General features: G+C 42.6%; 1 protein-coding gene across 3 annotated transcripts in view; it reads right to left on the bottom strand.

Annotated features, from left to right (window-relative positions):
* Nucleotides 1-24,158, bottom strand: part of pde11al (phosphodiesterase 11a, like) — a 282,715-nt gene that overhangs the window by 4,851 nt on the left and 253,706 nt on the right. For all 3 annotated transcript variants that reach the window (XM_059654047.1, XM_059654050.1, XR_009447140.1), the window contains one exon: nucleotides 16,210-16,293. In XM_059654047.1, coding sequence (XP_059510030.1) covers nucleotides 16,210-16,293 — 84 coding nt within the window. Of the gene's footprint in view, nucleotides 1-16,209; nucleotides 16,294-24,158 lie in introns of those variants that run through there.

The following is a 24,158-nucleotide window of genomic DNA, read 5'->3' as shown; positions in this document are numbered from 1 at the left end:
CAGTGACATGAAAGATAAATAGAGCACAAGAGTTTTCAGGCAGCAAGTGGACCTCTTTACAATCCAAGTGGATGAATCTGCTCCCTTGGGATACTACCTGGAAAGCTCTAGGGAATATACAGGGAGGTGCAGGGTGAGAACAAGATCTTTTTTGATTGTCCTTTCCCTTTGCCTTGTGGTGTGCAAGAGTGCAGAGGTTTATTGAATCCAATGCTGCAGTCAAGCAGTTTGTTTGATGTAGAATAGATGGGAAAGCTGCAGTGTATTATTAAATGGAAGCAACTGACCAAATAAGAAACAGGGACCCAGAAAGTCCATGGCTCACCAGTTCTGGTACTGGTGTTGGGTTTGGCTTAGTGGTTACCTCTACCTGACCCCACCAAAATGTGTGCTTACATCAAGTTAGAAGAAAGCTGCAAGGGATCCAGATTCTCAAGCCCAGGACTGTTCAGGCATTACTTTAAAAAGTTGAGATCCTGTTAAGCTCTGGGGCTGACCCTAGCAGCTATAATGGAATCACATTGATCAGCATTCTCCAGTGTTGAACTTGCCAGTACCACAGGAACACCTCATGCATAAATCCGTAACAGGCTGATGAGAACAAACAAAACTAAAAGCGCCTCACATCTTACCCCATATAGCTAGAAAACAGACTCCTGGGCTGTCTATGAGTCACATTTCCATGGCACTCTGAAATCAGGAAGAATCCTCTTCCTTGGGTCCTGTGCAAGGAAATTGAATCCTTCAATCTTTGGGATTTCAGGTAAATAATTACCTTGAACGCTCCCTGGTTGAGTTTCATTTGTATCTATCTGGTGCCTAGAATCAGTCTCATCAAAACATTCTCCAGTCTAACTCTAGATCCCCAGCGAGTGGAACAGGAAATCCTAATTTTGTGGATTACTGCTTCCAGGGTTATACTTCTGATTTCAGTTGCTGTGTAAGGGATGAGTGAAGCTTTTATAAGAAGGCTACATGGGAACTGCGGGAAACACCACAGCCCTGTAAAATCAGCCCTTGATGTTTCCCCCGGGATTGATAGGAGACCACGCAAAACCCCCAGGAAATTCAGAGCATTAGCAATTGCTTTTCCTATTTTACGAAATGGTGGCCTGCAGAAAAAAATTCTTTTATCATGTGTACTAAGCTCCCAATCAATACTTCAAATGAAATGCCATCAAGGTATATTCTATCACCTCCCATAAATTGCTACTGAACTCTTCAAGATCTGGCATCTTTTCTCTTGTCTGGCTTTTTTCTAGGAGTTTTCCTAAAGTTATGGTGGAACACTGGGAGAACATGTCCCACATTGAACGATCATCTTGTTTTAAGCAGAATGACCACAAATCTATTCCATTGAATGACATTGGTAAATTCAGAAGTTCTGAGAATTAGTTTTTCTTTACCCAGTCTTTGTCCTTGAGCCATACCAAACTCAATGTTAACTCTGTTTCTCCCTCCACAGATACTACCAGACATGTTGCGTTTCTCCAATATTTCGCAGTAATCATTTTCTCCTCTGCAATGATTTCATCACAATATTTACTAACTGATCTTCCATGGCATTGCTCACCAGTTGTTTGGAAACTTGAACAAAGCTATGTCTAGTTGTTACGGTAAGATGAAGCTTTGTTTAAAGTCCCTTTAAGTGAAGTAGATTAAGTAAAATGCATTCTGAGGTGTAAACTTTCAAAGATGCTTCTATGAATTGCCATCTGTTTTAAAGTGAGCAAGTTATATAACACCAGGATTAACATCCAAAAAATATGATGAGTTAAGTCATAGAGAGTAGATGTGTCAGCCACAGGAAATATGCACGATCCGAGCCTGCATCTGTTTTTCTTTCCTCTTATGGCCAACTTTCCGGCTTGTTTTAGTTTTCTGTCTCATTGGAGACCGTTTTCAGCTTTGTTGCCTGGGCTGTAGCCTTGGAGCTGCACATCATCCATTTGGACTGGCCTGGCTTTTCATTCCAGTCATTTCAATGGGCTAGCAATCTGCATGGGCAATGAAGTTGAAAATATAAACCCCTTATAATTTGTATCAGAGATAATAGGAACTGCAGATGCTGGAGAATCCAAGATAACAAGGTGTGGAGCTGGATGAACACAGGCCAAGCAGCGTCTTAGGAGCAGGAAAGCTGACGGTTCGGGCCTTGACCCTTCATCAGAAATAGGGGAGGGGAAGAGGGTTCTGAAATAAATAGAGAGAGAGGGGGAGGCGGATTAAAGATAGATAAAGGAAAAGATAGGTGGAGAGGAGACAGACACGACAAAGAGGCAGGGATGGAGCCAGTAAGGGTGAGTTAGGTGGGGAGGTAGGGAGGAGATAGGTCAGTCCAGGGAGGACGGACAGGTCAAGGGGGCGGGATGAGGTTAGTAGGTAGGAGATCGGGTTGTGTTTGAGGTGGGAGGAGGGGATAGGTGGGAGGAAGGACAGGTTAGGGAGGTGGAGACGAGCTGGGTTGGTTTTGGGATGCGGTGGCGGGAGGGGAGATTTTGAAGCTTGTGAAATCCACATTGATACCATTCGGCTGCAGGGTTCCCAAGTGGAATATGAATTGCTGTTCCTGCAACCTTTCGGTGGCATTGTTGTGGCACTGCAGGAGGCCCAGGATGGACAACGTTGTCTGAGGAATTGGGAGGGGGAGCTGAAATGATCCGCGACTGGGAGGTGCAGCTGTTTACTGCGAACCAAGCGTAGGTGTTCTGCAAAGCAGTCCCCAAGCTTCCGCTTGGTTTCCCCGATGTAGCAGAGGCCACAACGGGTACAGCAGATGCAGTATACCACATTATCAGATGTGCAAGTGAACCTCTGCTTGATGTGGAGAGCCTTCTTGGGGCCTGGGATGGGGGTGAGGGGGGCGGTGCAGGAGCAGGTGTAGCACTTCCTGCGGTTGCAGGGAGAAGTGTCTAGTGTGGGGGTGCCGGAGGGGAGTGTGGAACGGACAACGGAGTCACAGAGACAGTGGTCCCTCCAGCAAGCAGACAAGGGTGGGGAGAGAAAAAATGTCTTTTGTGGTGGGGTCGGATTGCAGATGGTGAAAGTGTCGGAGGATGATGCGTTGGATCCGGAGGTTGGTGGGGTGGTATGTGAGGACGAAGGGGATTCTCTTTTTGTTGTCATTGCGGGGATGGGGTGTCACGGATGGGTTGTGAGAAATGCGGGAGACACAGTCAAGGGCGTTCTCTACCAGTGAAGCAGCGGGGGCGGAGTTGTGGTCCTTGAAAAACAAGGACATCCCCCATTTCCTACCTACTAACCTCATCCCCCCCTTGACCTGTCTGTTGTCCCTGGGCTGACCTATCTCCTCCCTACCTCCCCACCTACACTCACCTTTACTGGCTCCATCCCCGCCTCTTTGACTTGTCTGTCTCCTCTCCACCTATCTTCTCCTCTATCCATCATCGATCCACTTCCCCCTCTCTCCCTATTTATTTCAGAACCCTCTTCCCCTCCCCCATTTCTGATGAAGGGTCTAGGCCCGAAACGTCAGCTTCCCTGCTCCTAAGATGCTACTTGGCCTGCTGTGTTCATCCAGCTCCACACCTTGTTTACCCCTTATAATTTATTTGTTCTTTTTTATGCAGTGTTTGTTCCCTCTTCTCTTTTTTTTCTGTGGTTACACGAGAAAGATAGATGTGTGTGATTAGCACACTCCAGAAGACATTTGCAGATACCCCTTCTAACAACTTGTAATGACACTGCTTTGTTCAGGAGTGCAAGTCTCATTCCCTGCATGAATGCCCAGTTGATGGGTATTTCCTTTCTGTGGATGAACTGTGCTGTCCTCGCTAGCTATATCTTCACTGAACTCCAGTGAAGGTGCAAGATAGGAGCATTCAGGTTCACTGAAACCCATCCATCAATTGTCCTGTTTGGGTTAGACAGAATATCTGCCCCTAAAGTCAGTCAGCAAACTTGACACAAAGTTGATATCTCCTCCTTCCCACCACCATATTATTTAAAGCAGGCAACTTTCCCAACTTTGCGTATTCAAAATATACTGGAAAGTCATCCTGGGCAACACATCCCCCATCCTCTATAGAACCAGCTCACTTTGCTCATTGCAGTGAATAACCCAGCAATCTGTGCTGCTGGGTTACTGCATGGGACAAAATGAGAAAAAAACTATTTTCTCATAGCCTACCTCCTCAAGCTGTGTATCATTCACTCTACCATGGATTTCTTTCAAATAACTTAATCTCTTAGAGAAAGAATCATACAAAGTTGTTCTATGCACCTGAGAAATAGATCTAAAAAGTAAAATTCCACAATGCCTAGATAAAATCTCATGGTGCATCCTAGTCTGACCGTTATCCTGACACTTCTCTTTGCTTCCAGAAGCTCTTGAACCTTGAGGTTCCATATAACTGACCAGTTTTGCGGCGTTTTTTTATTCCCCCAAGTAAATTGAGTGAGCCGAGACGATGTCTATGGCTGAGTTCAAGCTCATCAACAACCCACCCAGAGCTCATCCCTGTTTAATCTGTAATGCAGAGCTGAAAATTCTACTGAGGTTAACCAAATATTGAAAATGGAAAATAAATATCACAATTTAAGCCTGGACACAACTCAAACAGTGAGCAGGGCAAATTATTGAACTATAGAAAAACTATTAAACTTTATATGTTAAGCAATAAAGCTGACCAGCTGGCTTTCTAGTAGTCTTGTAAAACTCACAGGTGTCCTTTCCACTTTATGGAGTTTTTTTTTAGGTAAAGGCTATGCATACTTGCTTCATCTTCACAATTTATCCAGGGCTGTCAATGAAACAACTGCCTGTGTGAATACTGAGCAGGTGTTCTTGTGATGCACAGAAGTGTTGTTTAAGATTACTGAGATGGGAATTGGAATGCTAGCTATAATTTCCTGTCATTGCTTTCACCAGAGACATCATCAGACGCCTTGTAAGTGCATGAATGACAGGTTTATCATGAGACACAGGATTGTAACCGCTATGATAATCTGTTAAATCTTTCTGCAAGGTCTTTGAACACCTCATTCTGCAGCATAGTCGATGAATTTTCTATAAGATTACTTGTCAAGACCATTTCCATTTGCACCATTTGCCAGCAACAGGGTTTTTATGACACACACTAACTAGGTCAGATGAAGTTTCCTTGTTTGTTAAATAAAATAAATACATTTTAAACAGTGGCCCACAAGTGAGCAAATGCAATAATGGTAAATTGAGAAGTTTTATTTTGAAGCTAATTTGAAGGTACACAAGACTTTTGTTTCGAATTTTCCTTCCATCTTTATTTAAAGATTAAGTAAATTTAATGTAAGCCTTATGAACCAGAATGAGCAGCTTTTCTCAGCCCTTCCAAGGAGCCTTTCAACTCACAGGTCTATGTATTTGTCCAAATGTCTTTTAAATGTTGTTATGCTTTTCTGATGAAGGGTCTAGGCCCGAAACGTCAGCTTTTGTGCTCTTAAGATGCTGCTTGGCCTGCTGTGTTCATCCAGCCCCACACTTTGTTATCTTGGATTCTCCAGTATCTGCAGTTCCCATTATCTCTTAAGAAAAATGTCCTAGCTTATCCAAACTCTCCCCATAACTCAGTCCCTTGAGTCCTGCCAACATACTTGTAAATATCTTCTGCATTCTTTCCAATTTAATTACATCCTTCCTTAAGCAAGGTGACAAAAACTGAACATAATACTACATTTCTGAAGAAGGGTCTAGGCCCAAAACATCAGCCTTCCCGCTCTTCTGATGCTGCTTGGCCTACTATGTTCATGCAGCTCTACACCTTGATTTCTCACAATACTCCAAGTGCGGCCTTACCAATGTCCTGTACAACTGTATCATAACTTCCCAACTTCTATACTCGATGCCCTGGCTGGTGAAGGCCAGTATGCCAAGAGCCGTCCTCACTGCCCTGTCTACGTATGGTTCCACTTTCAGAGATCCGTGCGCCTAAACTCCAAGGTCCCTCTGCTCCACTACACTCCTTAAGGCCCTACCATTTACCATGAAACTCCAACCTAGGTTTGACTTTCCAAAATGAAACACTTCACACTTATCTATATGAAACTCTGTTTGCCATTCCTCGCCCAGTTCCCTAGCTGATCAAGATCCTGCTGCAATTTCTGATAACCTTCCTCGCTGTCCACAATACCAACTATTTTAGTGTCATCTGCAAACTTACTAACCATGTCTTGTACATTCTCATCCAAATCATTGATACAGATGACAAACAGCAAGGGCTCAGCACTGACATCTAAGGCACACCACTAGTCACAGGCTCCCAATCCAACAGCATCCTTCCACTATCAATCTTTGCAACCTACCATCAAGTCAAATCGGGTATCCAATTTGCCAGCTTTCCCTAGATTGCATGCAATCTAACCTTCCACGGCAGCCTACCATGTGGAACTTTATCAAAGTTTTTACTTAAAATCCATAAAAACTATCACCCGCCGTCATCAACCTTCTTAGTCACTTCAGCAAAGAACTCTAACAAATTTGTGAGGCATGACCTCACACACGAAGTCATGCTGACTATTCCTAATCAAACCCTGTCTTTCAAAATGCACGTATATCATCCCTCAGAATCTTCTCAAGGAACTTACCTACCACAGATGTTAAGCTTACTGGTCTACAGTTCCCAGATTTTTCTTTGCAGCACTTCTTGAATAAGGGGACAACATTTACCACCCTCCAGTGTTCCAGGACCTCAGCCATGGCTAATAACGATGCAAGTACATCAGCCAGGGCCCCCACAATTTCTTCTTTAGCCTCTTGCAGGGTTCATGGATATATCTGATCAGGACCAGGAGATTTTTCCACCTTCACAAATTTTAATATTTCCAACACCTCCTCTACAGCGATACGGACTATCCCCAAGATATTGCCACTAATTTCCCAAACTTCCCAAGTCTTCATGTCTTTCTCCATCGTAAACACAGAAGTATTCATTGAGGACCTCACCCATCTCCTGTGGTTCCACACATACATGTCCACTTTGAGGGGTCTTATTCTCTCTCTAGTTATTTGTTGTCCTTTCATATACTTAAGGAATCTCTTTGGATTCACCCTAATCTTCTCAGCCAGAGCTATCTCGTACTCCCTCTTCACCCTCCTGATTTCCTCCTCCTACTCCTGTATCTCCTATATATCTGCACGGATTCCCTTGATCCCAGCTGCCTGTTCTTGAGCCATGCCTCCTCCTTTTTCTGGTCAAAGCCTCAATATCTCCTGGGATAATTTATAGATTATGCTCATGGACGAAGGAGTATTTATACCTAATAGAAATATATGCAGATAACAGATGCTTTGCAGACATATTTTCACCCTCTAATTGGAAAGGTAATAATTTGCACCCTAATGTTAACAGTCCTCATTGCTGACATGAAATTGGAAAACAACAGCTCGTGTCTTAAAAGTTGGCAGTCACCTCTAATTCTTTTAATATTAAAGTTGACAATTACATTATTTCTAGTCTAGTTAATTGTCATAGGTCATAATTTTGCAAGGTCTCTCTCCTGGAAATAAAGAAGTGGAGCTTTACTCAAGGCTTATAGTTTAAGCTGCTACATTCAACACTGTTAAGATTACTTTAGGCTGTAGGAGAGCCAATACTGTCAAGCTGTGCCTTTGACACTTCTAGAATCAAATCTTTGTTTTCTCCCACACTGATATTTTCACATTTGCTAGCCATAATCATAAGTGAAGCCAAAACTTAATGATCTGAGATCTTTCTTGTACAAAATCCTGCACACCATTACCCCACACTTCCAGCATTACTAAGTTCTCATGCCCTAGTAATTTGACTTCAAAAGGCTTCATTGTTCTTTTCAAATCCGTCATTCTACTTCAGAAATCTTCTTCAGTGTCACTTCAACACTTTGGTTGTCTGAGTCCAGATTACTGCCCATCTCCAGTCCTCTGGTTCTGTGACCATCTTAGTCCTTCAGTCGTTTCTCTTATAGCCTTTCCCTAAACCATTTTTCCTTGCTACTGTCAATGATTATTTCTATTTTTCTCTTTTGTTTCAATCTCAATACCCTCAGAACCCACCAGGAAAGAGCTCCAAGGAAGGGATTTACACAAGGAATCACACATGAAAGAAAGTTGTGGCTATTGTTTCAAATATAGCATAAAAATATAAAACAATTTTTATAAAAAATTTCAAAGAATAGGATATAGAAATAATAATTTTGGAGTGATGTTCCACGTATGATTCACCACAAACAATGCCCTCGCCCCCAAGGGGAACTTTGACCGATGAGATTAAAGTCTGCTCTGCCTCAGATGCTATACTAATATCACCATCCCCCTCCTTAAAGGAACAGTCACAAAGGAGATGCACAAATGCACGCTGCATGAAGATCATGATCAGAAATGTGTAAGGTTCAGGTGTTCTTATAATTAAATTGTAAAACAGTTATGATTTGCCAAGACTCAAGACAAACAAATGTTTATTGATCGAAGTGGAGCTGGAGAGATGGGTAACAAGATCAGGAAATAAATAAATGAGGTGGATAGTGAGGATATAAATTCAGACAAATAAGCGTCCATAGATAGACGAACAAAGGTACATTACAGACTAAACAATAAACATAGTGAAGGAGAAACAAAGATAATATAAAACTTAGAGGGATTTCAGTTTCTTTGTTTTAAGTCTTTTGTCACTTTTGTATTCAGGCATACCGTTGTTTTACTTATATTCCTACATTCTTTTGCAGAATTCTTATGTTTTTTGTTCTTCAATTTATTTCCTTGTTTGTTTATTTTTTGCTCCCTCTCCATCCTTTATGTTTCTTTCTCTTTACCTCTCACACAGCACTAGACAAGTCACTTTACACATACTTCATTAAACATTCATTTTCAAATGAATATCCCCATGTCATATGACTGAGGGGTATGTATAAATAAACATACAGAATTTATTCCTTCTGCATACATTTGGTTCACTGCAAGTATGCATTCACCAATAACCTTCACAGACAAGCTCTTCTCTATTTGAAAGGATTTAAAGACTGGATAATATTTAAGAAGTAACAAATTATCACAACATCAGGTGCTACATTATGTATATATATCTTCATAAGAATCTTCAGATAAATAATGTCAGAGTTTGAGATCACTGAATTAATTTGCACATCTATTTTAGGTAGATTTGCAAAAACACTTCCCTCAAACTAGTGACGATACTAAATTTTCTTTTATTCAATTCATATTTTTATCAACTGGAGTATCTTCATATTAATTCAGATTTCTTTACTATTTGTAAAATTTCCAATGGGATAAATTCAAATGCAATTCAGTTAAATCATTTCTGCTGCAACCGTACATTGTCACAGTTGAAGCAAAAATCAAAACAAACATTCCACATTCTGTCATTTGCTCTCTTCATAAATTACTACACTGTTTTGCTGCTTCTGATCCAGAAATGTGAGATTATAAAAAAAAACCATGATTTCTAAAATGCCATTAGAAAAGGATAAAAAAAGTGTAGTAAACCAATGGTCCCAACAGCCATTGCTTTATAAAAAATGCATTATTTGCATATCTAGTGATTCGAATGAGAATTACTAAAATTGAGAACAACGTCTTTTTTTTCCTGAACTGTAGCTTCATTATACAGCTTCCTGAGTTCAGAAATTTAATCATTATCAATCACACTTATTACAGCAGAATTGTCATATCATGACTGCACTGTGCTAAAATATAAAGCACAGCACTATCCATTGCAATTTCACTCTTTATTGCATGAGATTTACAAAAAAATGAATTAATAAGTAAAACTCAGCTTGCGATTGCTTGTCTCTCTGGCTGTGAGTGAAGGTATAAGTTTTATTTATATCAGAAAAATATCCATTAAAAGCCACCATGAAGCAGTGCAGAGAGATCTCATTTAAAAGCATTTCCCTCAAACTAGTGCTGATACTAAATTTACTTTTACTCAATTCATATTTTTAATCAACTGAAGTATCTTCATATTAATTTGGATTTCTTTACTATTTCATGATGGAAGTAATTTTGTTATAAAATCAATGATTTAAAATGGTATGTCATAATGAGAAATTCACTCCCCCTGCACTCAGCCAGACAGACCGTTTATGGTTCAGGTCTGAATCTGGACCCGTGCTAAGTTAACCCATCTCAGTTAAACACAGTAGTTAGTCACAATCCATTCAAAAAAGGAAAATAAAGGGCAAGAAATCTGTAGAGTTGATTTGTATCTAGACAAAAAGTGTACTGAAAAACATTGAATGGAGTAAACCACAGACATATTTAATCAAAAAAAATCATGTGCTCTACAGTCGACGTGACCCTCTGTGCCTTATGATCCTTCACATCTGACACCAAGCTGCTCCCAAACAGCCAATTACCAGAACAGAAAAACCTGGCTAAATATTACTGTAATAACAACATTATTTTCAGTATCTTCACCTCAAAGCTCAGTAATCAGCTTTTCCAAAAAAACTTCTCCTCGGCAAAGTAAGAACGTTTTGAATGTCTGCAATGATAAAGCAGACCCTGAATATTTCACAGCAACCTTTTACAAGGGAGAAATGTTGATGCTATCATTTATCTATCATTCCTTTATAGTAATTCACAGTGAAACGTGATAATCGATTAAAGAACGTGTGTTAGGTTTATCGAGGGCTGCAGTAGGAACAACTGACTAGCATCTCATCATGCTCGAAGATTTCCTTTGTGAGCTGTTCTTTGCTCTGTTAACTGCTCGTACTGCACTTCTATGCAGATTAGAAATTTGCTAGGAATAGAATAAGAGCTATTTATAGAGTGATAGAGCAAAATGCAATAAACTTTTACTTTTTTCTGCATGTGTGTTTATATAAATTAAACACTTCTGGTCCATGTTTCATTGTTGATTCAGTTGAAAATGTTTTTTGTTGCATTCCCTAGACGTGCCATTCCATCCCCTTCCACAGGATGGAGTAATTTGGCACATTGACTTCAGTCTTCAACAAAAATTTGAGTAAGGGGAGTTAATCAGAGAACAGACCAAAACTTCATGTTGCTTCCGAGCAGATAGCCGACACAGCTAAATGCCCATCAAGGATTTAACTGGTTACTGTTAGGCATTCCGCATGATTAAGCCCCCAGTGGAGTGGAAAATCCACTCGTGAGTTACGTGCAAATTAAAGTCTGGTAGTTATCCAACACCAACAGTGCCATCAGGAGGAATGGCAGCTGCCAGAAATACTCTGGGGCTCAGCCCTGGCTCAGCCATGAACCCAAGAACATAGTGAATGAAGATGGGGTATGAAATAAGCCAAGAAATTTGATGGACGGGTGGAGGGGTATCAAATGCAAGCCAGTGATGTGGCTTTCAGTCACCCTTCTCTCCCCAGTGATAATGGGAACTGCAGATGCTGGAGAATCCAAGATAACAAAGTGTGGAGCTGGATGAACACAGCAGGCCAAGCAGCATCTCAGGAGTACAAAAGCTGACGTTTCGGGCCTAGACCCTTCATCAGAGAGGGGGATGGGGAGAGGGTTCTGGAATAAATAGGGAGAGAGGGGGAGGCGGACCGAAGATGGAGAGAAAAGAAGATAGGTGGAGAGGAGAGCATAGGTGGGGAGGTAGGGAGGTAGTTATTCCAGAACCCTCTCCACATCCCCCTCTCTGATGAAGGGCCTAGGCCTGAAACGTCAGCTTTTGTGCTCCTGAGATGCTGCTTGGCCTGCTGTGTTCATCCAGCTCCACACTTTGTTATCTTGGATTCTCCAGCATCTGCAGTTCCCATTATCACTGATAAAATTTCAACCCCACTACGAAGCCTCTTCCAGGGATGCCTAACCTGAAGAAGTTACCTTCCTCCCTCCGGACCAACCTCAGGGAATCTCTCTCCCACTGCAACTCTCTTGCAATCTCTTACCTGTCCGTCTTCCCTGGACTGACCTATCCCCTCCCTACCTCCCCATCTAACTCTCCTCTCCACCTATCTTCTTTTCTCTCCATCTTCGGTCCGCCTCCCCCTCTCTCCCTATTTATTCCAGAACCCTCTCCCCATCCCCCTCTCTGATGAAAGGTCTAGGCCCGAAACGTCAGCTTTTGTGCTCCTGAGATGCTGCTTGGCCTGCTGTGTTCATCCAGCTCCACACTTTGTTATCTTCTCTGCCCAGTGTTTGGATCCTCAATCAAACACTGGGTGCCTAGAGATAAGTCACTCTTAACCTTCAGGAGGTGCAGGGGAGCATTTTAAGTTCAGTTAAATCCCTGAGATAGCACAGAATTCTGCTGAACTGACAGATAATCAACTTTTCAGACCTTCATTCATGAATGCAATTGCTTTTCCTACACAGGAGGCAGGATTCCTGTATTGAGCCCCTCCCACCCCAAATGAATTGGGAAATATTCTCCTGATGTTGGGAATTCAATACCGTTACTCATACCTAATTGTCTGAGTTGCCTCCTCATGCACTAATGTGTCTACTCTCGTGAACACAACTAAATCCAGACCAATGAATCATTTCGGTCGATATGCCCATGTTGCTATTCTACAAATACACTGAGCAATAGAAGCTCTGAAGCTGATAAAATGGTTTGGAGCTAGAGGAACGCAGCAGGCCAGGCAGCATCAGAGGAGCAGGAAAGTTTGTGTTTCAGGTCAGGATCCTTCTTCAGAAATGGGGGAGGGGGAAGGGGGCTGGAAAATAAATAGAGAGAGGGGGTGGGGCTAGGAAAGGTAGGTGGGATGGTGATAGGTGAGTGCAGGTAGGGAGTGGTGCGGATTGGTCAGTGAGTTGCGAGGGGCAGGTAAGTGGGAGAGAAAATTCTCAGGTCAAGGAGGCAGGGATGAGAGGGAAGATCAGGCATGGGATGAAGCTGGGGGTTTGGGGGCTGGTAAATTTTGAAACTGGTAAAATCCACTTTTAGGCCATCAGGCTGTAGATTCCCAAGGTGGAACAGGAATGCAGCTCCTCCAGTTTGTGTGTGGTATCTGTATGACACTGGAGGCGGCCCAGGATGGACATGTCACCCAGTTAAAAGGTTTCGTGACTGGAAGGTGGTGTTGTTTGTCACATACAGAACACAGATGCTGTACAAAACGCTCTGAGTCTCCCACAACTAAAGATATATTTCCCTCCCCACCCCTATCTGCCTTTCGTAGGGCTCGCGCTCTCCATGACTCCCTCATCTGGTCCACACTCTGCAATAACTCCACCACTCCTGGCATCTTTCCCTGCAACTGCAGGAAGTGCTAAACCTGCCCCTACACCTCCCCGCCTCACCTCCATTCAATGCAAAAAAGAAACCTTCGACATCAGAGATGGGGTCACCTGCATATCCATCAAGTTGGTCTATGCATCCGTTGCTTCCAATGTGGCCTTCTCTACATCGGTGAGACCAGGCAGAGGCTCAGAGACTGCTTTTTTGAGCATCTTCACTCTACACGTGACTAACGACAACACCTTCCAGTCATGAACCATTTCAAGTCCCCTTCCCACTTCTTGGGTGGCATGTCATCCTGGGGCTCCTCCAGTGTCACAATGAGAATTGCGGTGGCACGGTGGCTCAGTGGTTAGCATTGCAGCCTCACAGCACCAGGGACCTGGGTTCAATTCCAGCCTTGGGTGCTCCGGTTTCCTCCCACAATCCAAAGATGTGCAGGTTAGGTGGATCGGCCATGCTAAATTGCCCGTAGTGTTCAGGGGTGTGTGGGTTATTGGGGGGGGGCGGGGTGGATGGGTCTGGGTGGGATGCTCCAAGGTTGTGTGGGCTAGTTGGGCTGAAGGGCCTGTTTCCACTCTGTAGGGAATCTAATCTAATCTAATGACACCATCAGCAAACTAGAGGAACAGCATCACATATTCCTCCTTGGGAGTCAACAGCCCAATGGCCTAACTGTGGATTTTACCAGTTTCAAAATCTCCCCAAAACCAGCTTCATTCAATGACCAACCCTCCCTCTCATCCCACCTCCTTGAACTGACACTGCCTGTCCATCTTCTCTCCACCTATCTGCCCCTCCAACTTCACTGACCAATCCACACTACTGGCTACCTGCACTCACCTATCACCATCCCACCTACCTTCCCCTGCCCTACCCCTCCTCTCTCTATTTATTTCAGAGCTCCCTTCCCCCTCCCCATCTCTGAAGAAAGGTCTGGCCTACAATGTCAGCTTTCTTGCTCCTCTGATGCTGCCTTGCCTGCTGTGTTTCTCAAGTTCCACACTGTGTTATCTCTGACTCCAGCATCTGCAGTTCTTACTATCTCAGCTCTGAGGGTGAATTGAACAAAATTCCAGGTTGTTTTTAATATAGACTTATGCCAGGCAAGCTCATATTTCACTGCAGATTGTCGACTTATCCTGCAGCACTCAATATTGTTATGTATTACTACACATTAGGATTCCCAAAGCTGTCAGAATAACAAAATTTCTTGTGAGGCAGTGGTTCCTCCGATAAGCACTACCTACAGGCACTTGGCAAGTCAACAAGTGAAATATCCAGCTGCAATGTGCCAGCCACTCCAGTCCTCCCACTCTGTCCCAACGTGACATTGCGAGCTATCGCTGGGGAAACATCCACACAAACTTATTCGTCAGGAGGCTGGCAAGCTAGGAATTGGGATAACTCCGAAATCTCAGCTGTCAGCTCTTTGGCAGGGAATCTTAGCAATTGTGAGCAAGAGGTCTGAATGAATGAGCTGGATTAGGAACTTTATGAAATCAGAGATTTCAAAGCTGGAGAGAAAAGAGCGGGAGACTAAAAAATGGGGGCTTGCGGGAGCAGAGATCACAATGGACGAACCAGGGAGGCATTGAAAGATAGGGAGAGGGACTACAGGTTGGGCAGTTAGGAGTTCAGACAGACTAAGAATGAAGCGTTAGAAGATGTGAGTTTGGAGGCAGTAAAAGGGCTAGGTATTGGTGCTTATGTGAGGGGAAAAATAAAAACTGGGATTGTGCAATGCCTGCAGTACTAAAGCAGCAACAATACAGAGAATGATACAGAGAAGCAGTTCATTAAGGGATGATTGTAACCTGAAGATCTTAGTGTGAGTAAACAGCAAAAGTTCTTTGATTCTTGCTTGCCCACCAGTGGCAGAATCCTTGATATCCAGGACTTTAACTGTCAGAAACAAGCAGAAGGGAAGGAAGAAAGTTCTTAATTATGTAAATAGGCCTTGGGATATTTTACCATGGTGAATTCTGTCTAAAACACAACTTCAAAGAGAATAAGATAAACATTTGGATCAGAGGAATATATAAGATGATCTTGAGGTTAAGGAATCAGAGTTACAGGAGAGTCTTCATGTGTCAGGTTGTAGGAAATCCTCTTATGCTGTAATATCTACACTTCTTTGAAAACTGTCCTTTAATAATACTGGTTGTTTAAAATACTTAGCGCCAAGTTAAGTTTAGGATGTGACCCTGTAAGAAGGGTTGGAAACATCAGGCCCCACGATACAATCCTTTAGTTTGGTTCAGTTGGTCTGTATAACCCAGCTTTGATAACCCAGTCCAAAGAAAGGTTATTTATTACCAAGTGTTCCAGTTCAGAGTTGTCACTTTCACAAACTGTGTGGGCAGGCACAGCTGACTGCAAATAGTGGAATGCACAGAGACTCTGTGGTTTCATGGCAGGAGACAGGATTATTACTAGTTACAGATAGGTTATCAGAAAATTACAACTATTACTACCAGTCCCATGAAACCTATTAATGATTTTATACATATATTATTATTGGCTATGAGTGGCATCTTGAGTATTACCATTTTATTATTCGTTATCAGGGTAATCTCAATGAGTTACCATTAGCTATTGTTCAAATCAAAGTATCCCCCGTCTCTGGTTCTCCTCAGTGAATTAGTCTCTACCTTCAGCTTCCCACCTTTGCCTGCTGACTGGAGTTCCCCTGGAACTTGTTGCATAACATGCACTGCCACAAAACTGGGCACAAACTAATCACTCCAAATATTATCAGGTAAATGCAATTACATTTGGAAGAAGTCATGGGATCAGATATCACAGGATCACGTGTCATGTGACAAACTGGGTCAGAATGTCATATAATTAAAACTCTATGCATATAACTAAAAGATTCTAATGGACATCGAAAAATGTGTGTTTTCTTTAAATGATATATTCCACAACATTTTAACAATTTTAAAATTCCATTCACATTTTAAAAATCATTTCAAGAAAACTGGCTCTGATGGAGTAACTAAGCACAATACAAAGAAGCACAGTGTGTTTCATACTTCAAAAGTACCTCAAACAATGGCTTGCAGATCCCATCAATCCATTCCAGTTGTAGCCCCGGCAACTCATCCTTCCTATTTCGGTCAAAGATAGCCTGTAGAATATTTGCAAAGATAGAATTGTGTTTCAGCACACGTCCAAGAGTGCAGTTACTGCAGGACCTGACATTCACGGATTGCTAATAGCAGTAATAACTCAGAGTTTTTCATGAATTTTTACCTACATTTTGCATGTTCACCATCAAGGTCAAAAGATTAATTCATTGCTCACTGCATGCATGTATGATTTTTGAGCAGGAAGATGCATTAATTTTGTTAAAAGCAAACAAAATAATGAAAGACTCCTAATGAAGGGAAATTATAGCACAAGTCAAATAAGGTGTTGACAACCTATAAATCATCCATCCCTTGTGTGCAATTTATAATCAAATTATGAGTGCAGTTCAGCAGGATGCATTTGCCTACACATCAATGTATTTCACTCGGTGTCAACAGTGACATTACTGTAGGCAGGCTGGTTGCCTCAGACCACTATATTTAAATTTGCAAAGGTTTTTTTTAAAGGAAAAACCTGCATGAGGAGAACAGCAAAATGACAAATTCCTAGTTTGTTTACTTTCGACTGAAGACTTGTTTAAAATTATACTCTTGTGGAAATGTGAACATCAAAAATGCAGCAAGTTTAAAAGTAGGCCTATATAAATAGCTGGCACAATAATCTCCATGACAGCTGTTAAAGGTCACATTAGAACTCACTTTAATTGGCCGTCTTAGCCTTGTCCCCAGTGAACACGTGGGATCATAGCAAAAAAAACTGTGAAGGATTTAGCACTAGCGTGAGACCAGTTCCTCAGTCATAAATTGTAACAGCTGATCCAGAAATCAGTGTATGGAATAAACTAGATGTACCAAAATGTTGAAGATGGTCTTCTGAGAATTAGCTTGATATGCAATTTTATTGTAATATATGGACCACCCAGCATTGTCACACCTGATTTAAGAGTTCTGACTGGATTATCTCAAGCCAAAGAATGATCAAATATATCTATTCTATAAAATCTTTATCCAGGGTATAAGATTCAGAAAGCTTCCTATCCAATTATATAGAAATTACATTTTTAAAAAGGTATATCTAATTATGAAACTTGTATACCTATCTATACCAAAAAAAACCTGAGGGCTTTATTTGGGAAAAAATATTTCATATAAAAGTTTCACTATGCATTTGGGTCTTTTATACAACATTGCATTATCATTTTTTTTAAAGCAAATTTTATTCTATTTATAACTTTAGATTTCTAATGAAAGTTATTCTCTGGCACCTTCAGATGGTAATTTCCTTCCATATGCCCTAAAGCAAACAAACACATGGGGTGGAATTTTCCTATTTGCAGTTCAAATCTAGTGAGAACCAGCGTGATTTTTCCCCACACAATCTTCCACTCTTCACTGCATTAATTTGTGCAACTGGGCATTTGGGTAAGTTTCTTGAGGAGCTGCATGATCAGAGAGGTTCAGAGCTCAGCCTTCAGGCTTTCCCAGTGCTGCCACTACCTTAGACACTGGCGGTGGCAATGTGCTCTCAATCACTACCGAACATACAGCCCAGAGGAAAGGAAGACTCAGGGCAGTCACAGGAGGCCATATCACCAGGCCAAGTCAACCGGGATCTGCACTGCAATACAGATCAGTGCAGTGTACCAAGATAATTGGGAAGCCCACCATCTTAGGAAGAAGGTCTTCTTTGCTTCACAAGGGGAAGAACCACTATATTCTTTTCACTGCCTTGCACTCACAAGGCCGCTACTCACTCTAAGATATAGGAAGAACTGCAGATGTTGGTGTCAGAGACAATACAGTGTGGGGCTGGAGGAACACAGCACGCCAGGCAGTGTCAGAGGAGCAGAAACGTTAATGTTTCAGGTCGAGACCCTCCTTCAGAAGTGGGGAGGGGGAAGGGAGCTCAGAAATAAATAGAGGAGGGATGGGGCTGGAAAAGGTAGGTCAAATGGTGATAGGTGAGTGCAAGTAGGCAGTGGTGGGGATTGGTCAGTGAGGTGGGAGGAGCAGATAGGTGGGAGAGAAGGTGGACAGGTTATGTCAGGTAAAGGAGGCGGGGATGAGAGGGAGGGTTGGTCATGGGATGAGGGCAGGGGTGGGGAGATTTTAATACTGGTGAATTCTATGTTCAGGCCATCAGGCTGTAGGCTCCTGAGATGGAATATGAGCTAGTGTTCCTTCAGTTTCCGGGTGGTGTCGTTGTGACACTGGAGGAGGCCCAGGATGGACATGTCACCCAAGGAGTGGAAGGAGCAGTTAAAATGGTTAGCAACCGGAAGATGTTGTTGCTTGTTGGGCAGATGCTCTAAAAAACGGTCTCCGATCTATGTTTGGTCTCACTGATGTACAGGCAGTCACATCGTGGGCAATAGATCCAGTAGATCAAGTTGGGGAATGTACAGGTGAACCCCCTGTCTGACAATGGAAGGTTTGTTTTGGGCTTTGAAATAGGAGGACATCTGGGATATGTTGGGAGTGGAATGCCCCATCTTGGGAGCCGACACAGCAGAAGCGGTGGAATTGGGAGTGAGGGATCTAATTCGTGCAGGAAGGTGGGAGAGATGAGCTGTAGTCCAGGTAGCTATGGGAGTCAGTGGACTTGAAATAGATGTCAGTGTTGAGATGTTTACCAGAGATGGAGGCAGAGAGGCCCAGAAAGGGGATGGAGGTATCGGAGAGCTCCCATGAAGAGCTTGAACAGTTCATCAACTTTATTAACACCTTTCACCTCAACCTCAAATTCACCTGGACTATCTCCAATACCTCCCTCCCCTTCCTGGACACCTCTGTCTCCATCTCTGGTAAATGCCTCAACACAGACATCTATTTCAAGCCCACTGACTCCCATTGCTACCTGGACTACACCTCCTCTCATCCAATCCCTCATTCCCAATTCCTCCACCTCCACTGCATCTACTCCCAAGATGGAGTGTTCCACTCCCGGATCTCCCAGATGTCCTCCAATTTCAAGAACCGCAACTTACTCCTCTGGTGATCAAAAATGCCCTCAACCGCATCTCTTGCTTTTTCTGCACTTCTGCCCCCAAACCTCTGCCCCCCCCCAACAAAATCAAAGACAGAATCCCCCTTGTCCTCACATATCACCCCACCAAATTTCACATCCAGCGTATCATTGTCCGCCACTTCCGCCACCTACAATCCAACCCTATGACCAAAGAGATATTTCCCTCCCCACCAGTATCTGCCTTTGGTAGGAACCACTCACTCTGCAACTCCCATGTCCACTCCACATTCCCCACTAACCCCACCATCTCCAGCACTTTTCCCTGCAACCACAGGAAGTGCTACACCTGTCCCGACACTATTCCCCCTCAGCTCCATTCAAGGCCAAAGCAAACCTTTCATATATGACAGGAGTTCACTTGTACATCTGCCATCTGAGTCTACTGTATCCGCTGCTCCCAATGTGGCCTCCTCTACATTGGTGAGGCCAAGCATAGACTTGGTGACCATTTTGTAAAGAATCTGTGCTCTGCACATGACAAACAACCACACCTTCCGATCGTGAAACATTTTAACATGCCCTCCCACTCCCTGGGTGACATGTCCATGCTGGGCCTCCTCTAGTGTCACAATGGCATTGCCCGCAAACTGAAGGAACAGCACCTCAGGAGCCTACAGCCCAATGGCCTAAATGTGGTCTTTACCAGTTTCAAAATCTCCCCACCCCTGGCCTCATCCCATGTCCAATCCTCCATCTCAACTCTGCCTCTTTGACCTGATATAACCTGTCCATCTTCTCTCCCACCTATCCGCTCTTCCCACCTCACCGACCATTCTCCACCACTCCCCGCCCCTCCTCTCTCTACTTATTTCCCAACTCCCTTCCCCCTCCTCCCACTTCTCAAGAAGGGTCCCAACTCAAAGCATCAACTTCCCTGCTGCTCTGATGCTGCCTGGCCTGCTGTGTCCCTCCAGCTCCACACTGTATTGTCATTACTCAGTCTAACTTTGCCTTATTTGCACATGCTTCTCACCAGGGCTCACAGGCTACAACTCCCAATATATTGCACAATTCCACTCAAGGGCTCTCACCCACCTCATCCTCTCAAACTATCGATCCTTCTCAAACCCTGCACTTCCTACTCACTGACAGGGACACCTCACCACTCATTGTTCTTTCATCATATTTAGTCTTTCCTTCATCTCACAAAATGAAAGAAATATCAAGTCAATTCATCAAGTCTGTACCAACCTCTGAAAAGCATCCCACCCAGATGTTCCCCTGCCACACCCTATCCCCATGACACTGCATTTAGTGTGACTAATCTACTAAACTTGCACAACCTGAGACTGAGAGAGAAATCAGACAGCCCAGAGGAAACACATGCAGACATAGGGAAAACATGCAAATTCCACACAGGCAATCACCCAAGGAAGGAATCAAACCCAGGCACCCGGCGCTGTGATAGCCACTGTGCCACCCATTTTAGGAAAATGGGCCACCCTCGGATCAATATCTCCTCCACACCTCAAGTAGGTCACTACTGACCTGCAGGATTAACTGGCCGAATCCCTGGACTGCGAAGAAATGGAACCCTGGATTCTTATAAGACTAAGTGACTGACTGACCTTGGCGAACCAACTGGACTAGGACAGGAAGAGTCCCTTGACTGAGTGTGTCAATACCCCACAGTCCACCTCACCCTACTAAGTTCTAGTCCCTCATGATTTCACAGGTGGCCATCTGATTGAAAATGACAGTGTGTTTGCTGCATCATCTGGATATTTACATGTCGTATAGCAACATGTTAACCCCCCATTGACCGTTCAGTGTGACCAACTGTGGCATCGGCTGCCTCTTCCTCTGCACCAAAAAGCAAAATCAGTCATAGAGACTGGCGGTCTCCAAGGAAATGTAAAGTGCACGCAAGCACAAAAATATGAAACTAAGAGCTTAAAACGTCCACCCATGCTATGTTTGTAGATTATTTGCAACATCAGATATACAGGCAAGGATTTCAGATTTCTGTTATCCATCAACTTACTAAATTAAGCCTATAAAAAGGACAAGTAGAGACCAGTTTTATAGGAAATAAATCATTTACACTTGAATAGTGGCTTGAGTCTTCAGGTTGTTAAAAATGCTTGGTGGATTGGCCATGCTAAATTGCAATTGTGTCCAGGGATGACTAGGTGGAGGGAATTCGCCATAGGAAATGCAGGGGTACAGATTTAGGGTAGAGGGGTGGGTCTGGGTGCAACGCTCTTCAGAGGGTCTTCAGATGGACCAAACAGCTTGCTTTCACACTGTAGGGATATCATGGTTCCATGCTTCACTGTCAATAATGTACATTTGAAAGGTGGTCTTCTTGTCACATAACTAAACGTGACAACCAATCTGTGCTTAGAAGACCCTGCACATAAGCAATATATGAATAATACTTCAATTAATTGAATAATAAATACACTGCTTTATGATAAGATTAACATTGTCAGCACACCAAAAGAATTGACTATACTTGTTGGTGTCATAGGACCTTTTATGTCCACCTGAACCAGTGGTGTAATGTTGTTGGAGCACCATGGAACGCTACTCTGCTGGCACCTCCAATCATCCTGCAGGAACTTGATGACAGTTCAAAGTTTAAATGTAACAACTTGCACTGACTCCTCAAAACTTGATACTGCATGATCTAATCTGAACAGCTAAATGGCCCTTGGTTTAATGCCTTCAACAATGTTCCGCTCACTCAATATGACAGTTGTATTCAAATCCTGAGGCCCATGTATTCTAAAGAGATGTAACAGTGCTGCCAACTGAGTCAAAGTGATAACCAACTAACCCATTATTTGCTGCAAGTGAAGATGCTGCATTATATTATTCATCACTTAGGCCGTCCTGGCCACCACACATAGAATCCAACTGATTTCTCCTCCTGTACTATGTACAATCCTCCCTCTCAGATTTTCCTTTTTGATCTCAGGCAATGCTTAGTCTCCTGACAGATGGTAAAGACACAACTCTAGGTCTTTAAGATAGGTTCTCTTCAAGTTTATAGATGAAATTATTACACATAACAAGTAAATAAATTGTCGTTCCCTTTTGACTATGGAAAATCATAGGTCATGACCATCACTGCACCACAACGTCTTTGAGCTCCACTGTGATGCACTATTGTTCTGTACTATAAAGATGTGTTTTTGCTTTAAGTGCAAGTGAAAAACATAAAGGGACCAGGTTGAAAGATTTACAACACATGACAGGGTGAGCAGCCTGAATGCATATACCCAGTAGTCATGACACTTTCACTGAAATATCCTAGGTTAATAATTGCTGTCACTGATATTAATTCAGCACTGCAATAATTTCTAGCCTGGCTCCTACGTGATGTCATTGGCACTCAGCAGTAAATGAAAACATTTAAGAATATTACAGAAGTAGACAAAGGAAAGCATACGAATGTCAATTTTCATCCTAATTCCCTTTACCTGTTTGATTTTTAAATAAGCACTGATGGTAAAGCTTCTTTAAATATTTTGACACAATATGGGATTGTTGTGAATTAATATAAGTTTTATGAACACACTTGGCAAGCTTCCTCCGTGTCACGCTGAGCAGGACCATATCAGATCTAATAATGTTCTGTACTATTATCAATGGAAAGAATGTTTCTGAAAACCTTCTTCACACTGGGCCTAAACACAGAACTGAGATGTCAGATAACTCTCCTGTATGTCCAAAAGGAGAAAGTAAAATAGAAATTATTAAAAACTAAAGTAACCTGCTGGCACCCAGGTTAGGACACATCAGCTAAGATTGGAGCTGCTTCAAGTCCAATCATGCCAAGCACTTGATGAATGAATATCCAGGAAAGATTTTTCTCACTCAACTGGGCAAACTGGAGCCGTGGAATCAATCTTCCTCTGGCTGAAGTTTACATTGGCTTTACGAGTCAAATAAGAGTTTGTTGATTTACTGTTTACTCAGGTCAAATCTAATCAGGTGAAATGCATTTCACATAAGAATTTGGTGGGATATCAGATACTGCTCTCCTCCCTTATGGTTGGAATGAGGTGCACATTGTGATTTCTAGCCATAGGTTAGTGTTACCTCTTTAGCAAGTTTTGCAGCTTCAACAAATGGAGTACAAGGAAAAATTATTCATTATATATTTCTCTCCAATCATTATGCTGTTAGATACAGAGGGATTGGATTGGTAATTTTCAGATTAAAGATGTAACTATTTAGCTCCGTGTGATATGGATTGCTTGGGTTAGCCAATAATGAGCTGGATCGTGACTAACAACAGGTAACTGCAATGTGAGAAAAAGTGCTTCATTTGCTTGATATCATGGCACAATAGACCTGCCAGCTTTGAGGTACACAATACAGGCATTAATCTTCAAAAAGAGTTTCCCAGCTGTGAAACCTAACTTCCTTGGATATTAGGACTAAACAAACATTGAAAGAAAAGCAGAAATTGCTAGAGAAGCTCCGGTGGTGACTATGGAGAGCTAGAGATAATGTTTCCAATCTAGTGACCCTTCTTCAAAGTATTAACTTTGTTTTCTCTTCAAGCATGCTGCCAGGCCTGTTGAATTTCTCCAGTCATTTTTGCTTTTGTTTCAGAATTCCAGCATCACCAGTTCTTTATTTTAAAATAACATGTGTCTTAATGTTAGCATTCTACTCGAGTGTCTCAAGATTCCTGAGAAGATTTGTAGCTTGGGTTGTGGGTAAGGTTGTTGACTTGCTCACTGAGCTGGCTGGTTACAGTACATACATCACCATGCTAGGTAACACCATCAGTGCGGGCTCCGATGAAGCAATGGTGCTCTACTCCGCTTAGTATTTATATTATCTTGGCTGTTGAGGTGTTTTGTGACATTTCTGGTTCTTTTCTGCAAGAGTTTGTATATGGGGTCTAATTTCACA

This window comes from Stegostoma tigrinum, chromosome 2 (genome assembly GCF_030684315.1).
Source record: "Stegostoma tigrinum isolate sSteTig4 chromosome 2, sSteTig4.hap1, whole genome shotgun sequence".
NCBI lineage: Eukaryota > Metazoa > Chordata > Chondrichthyes > Orectolobiformes > Stegostomatidae > Stegostoma > Stegostoma tigrinum.
The sequence above is the reverse complement of the archived record's forward strand: the minus strand, read 5'-3'. Positions and strand labels throughout refer to the sequence as shown.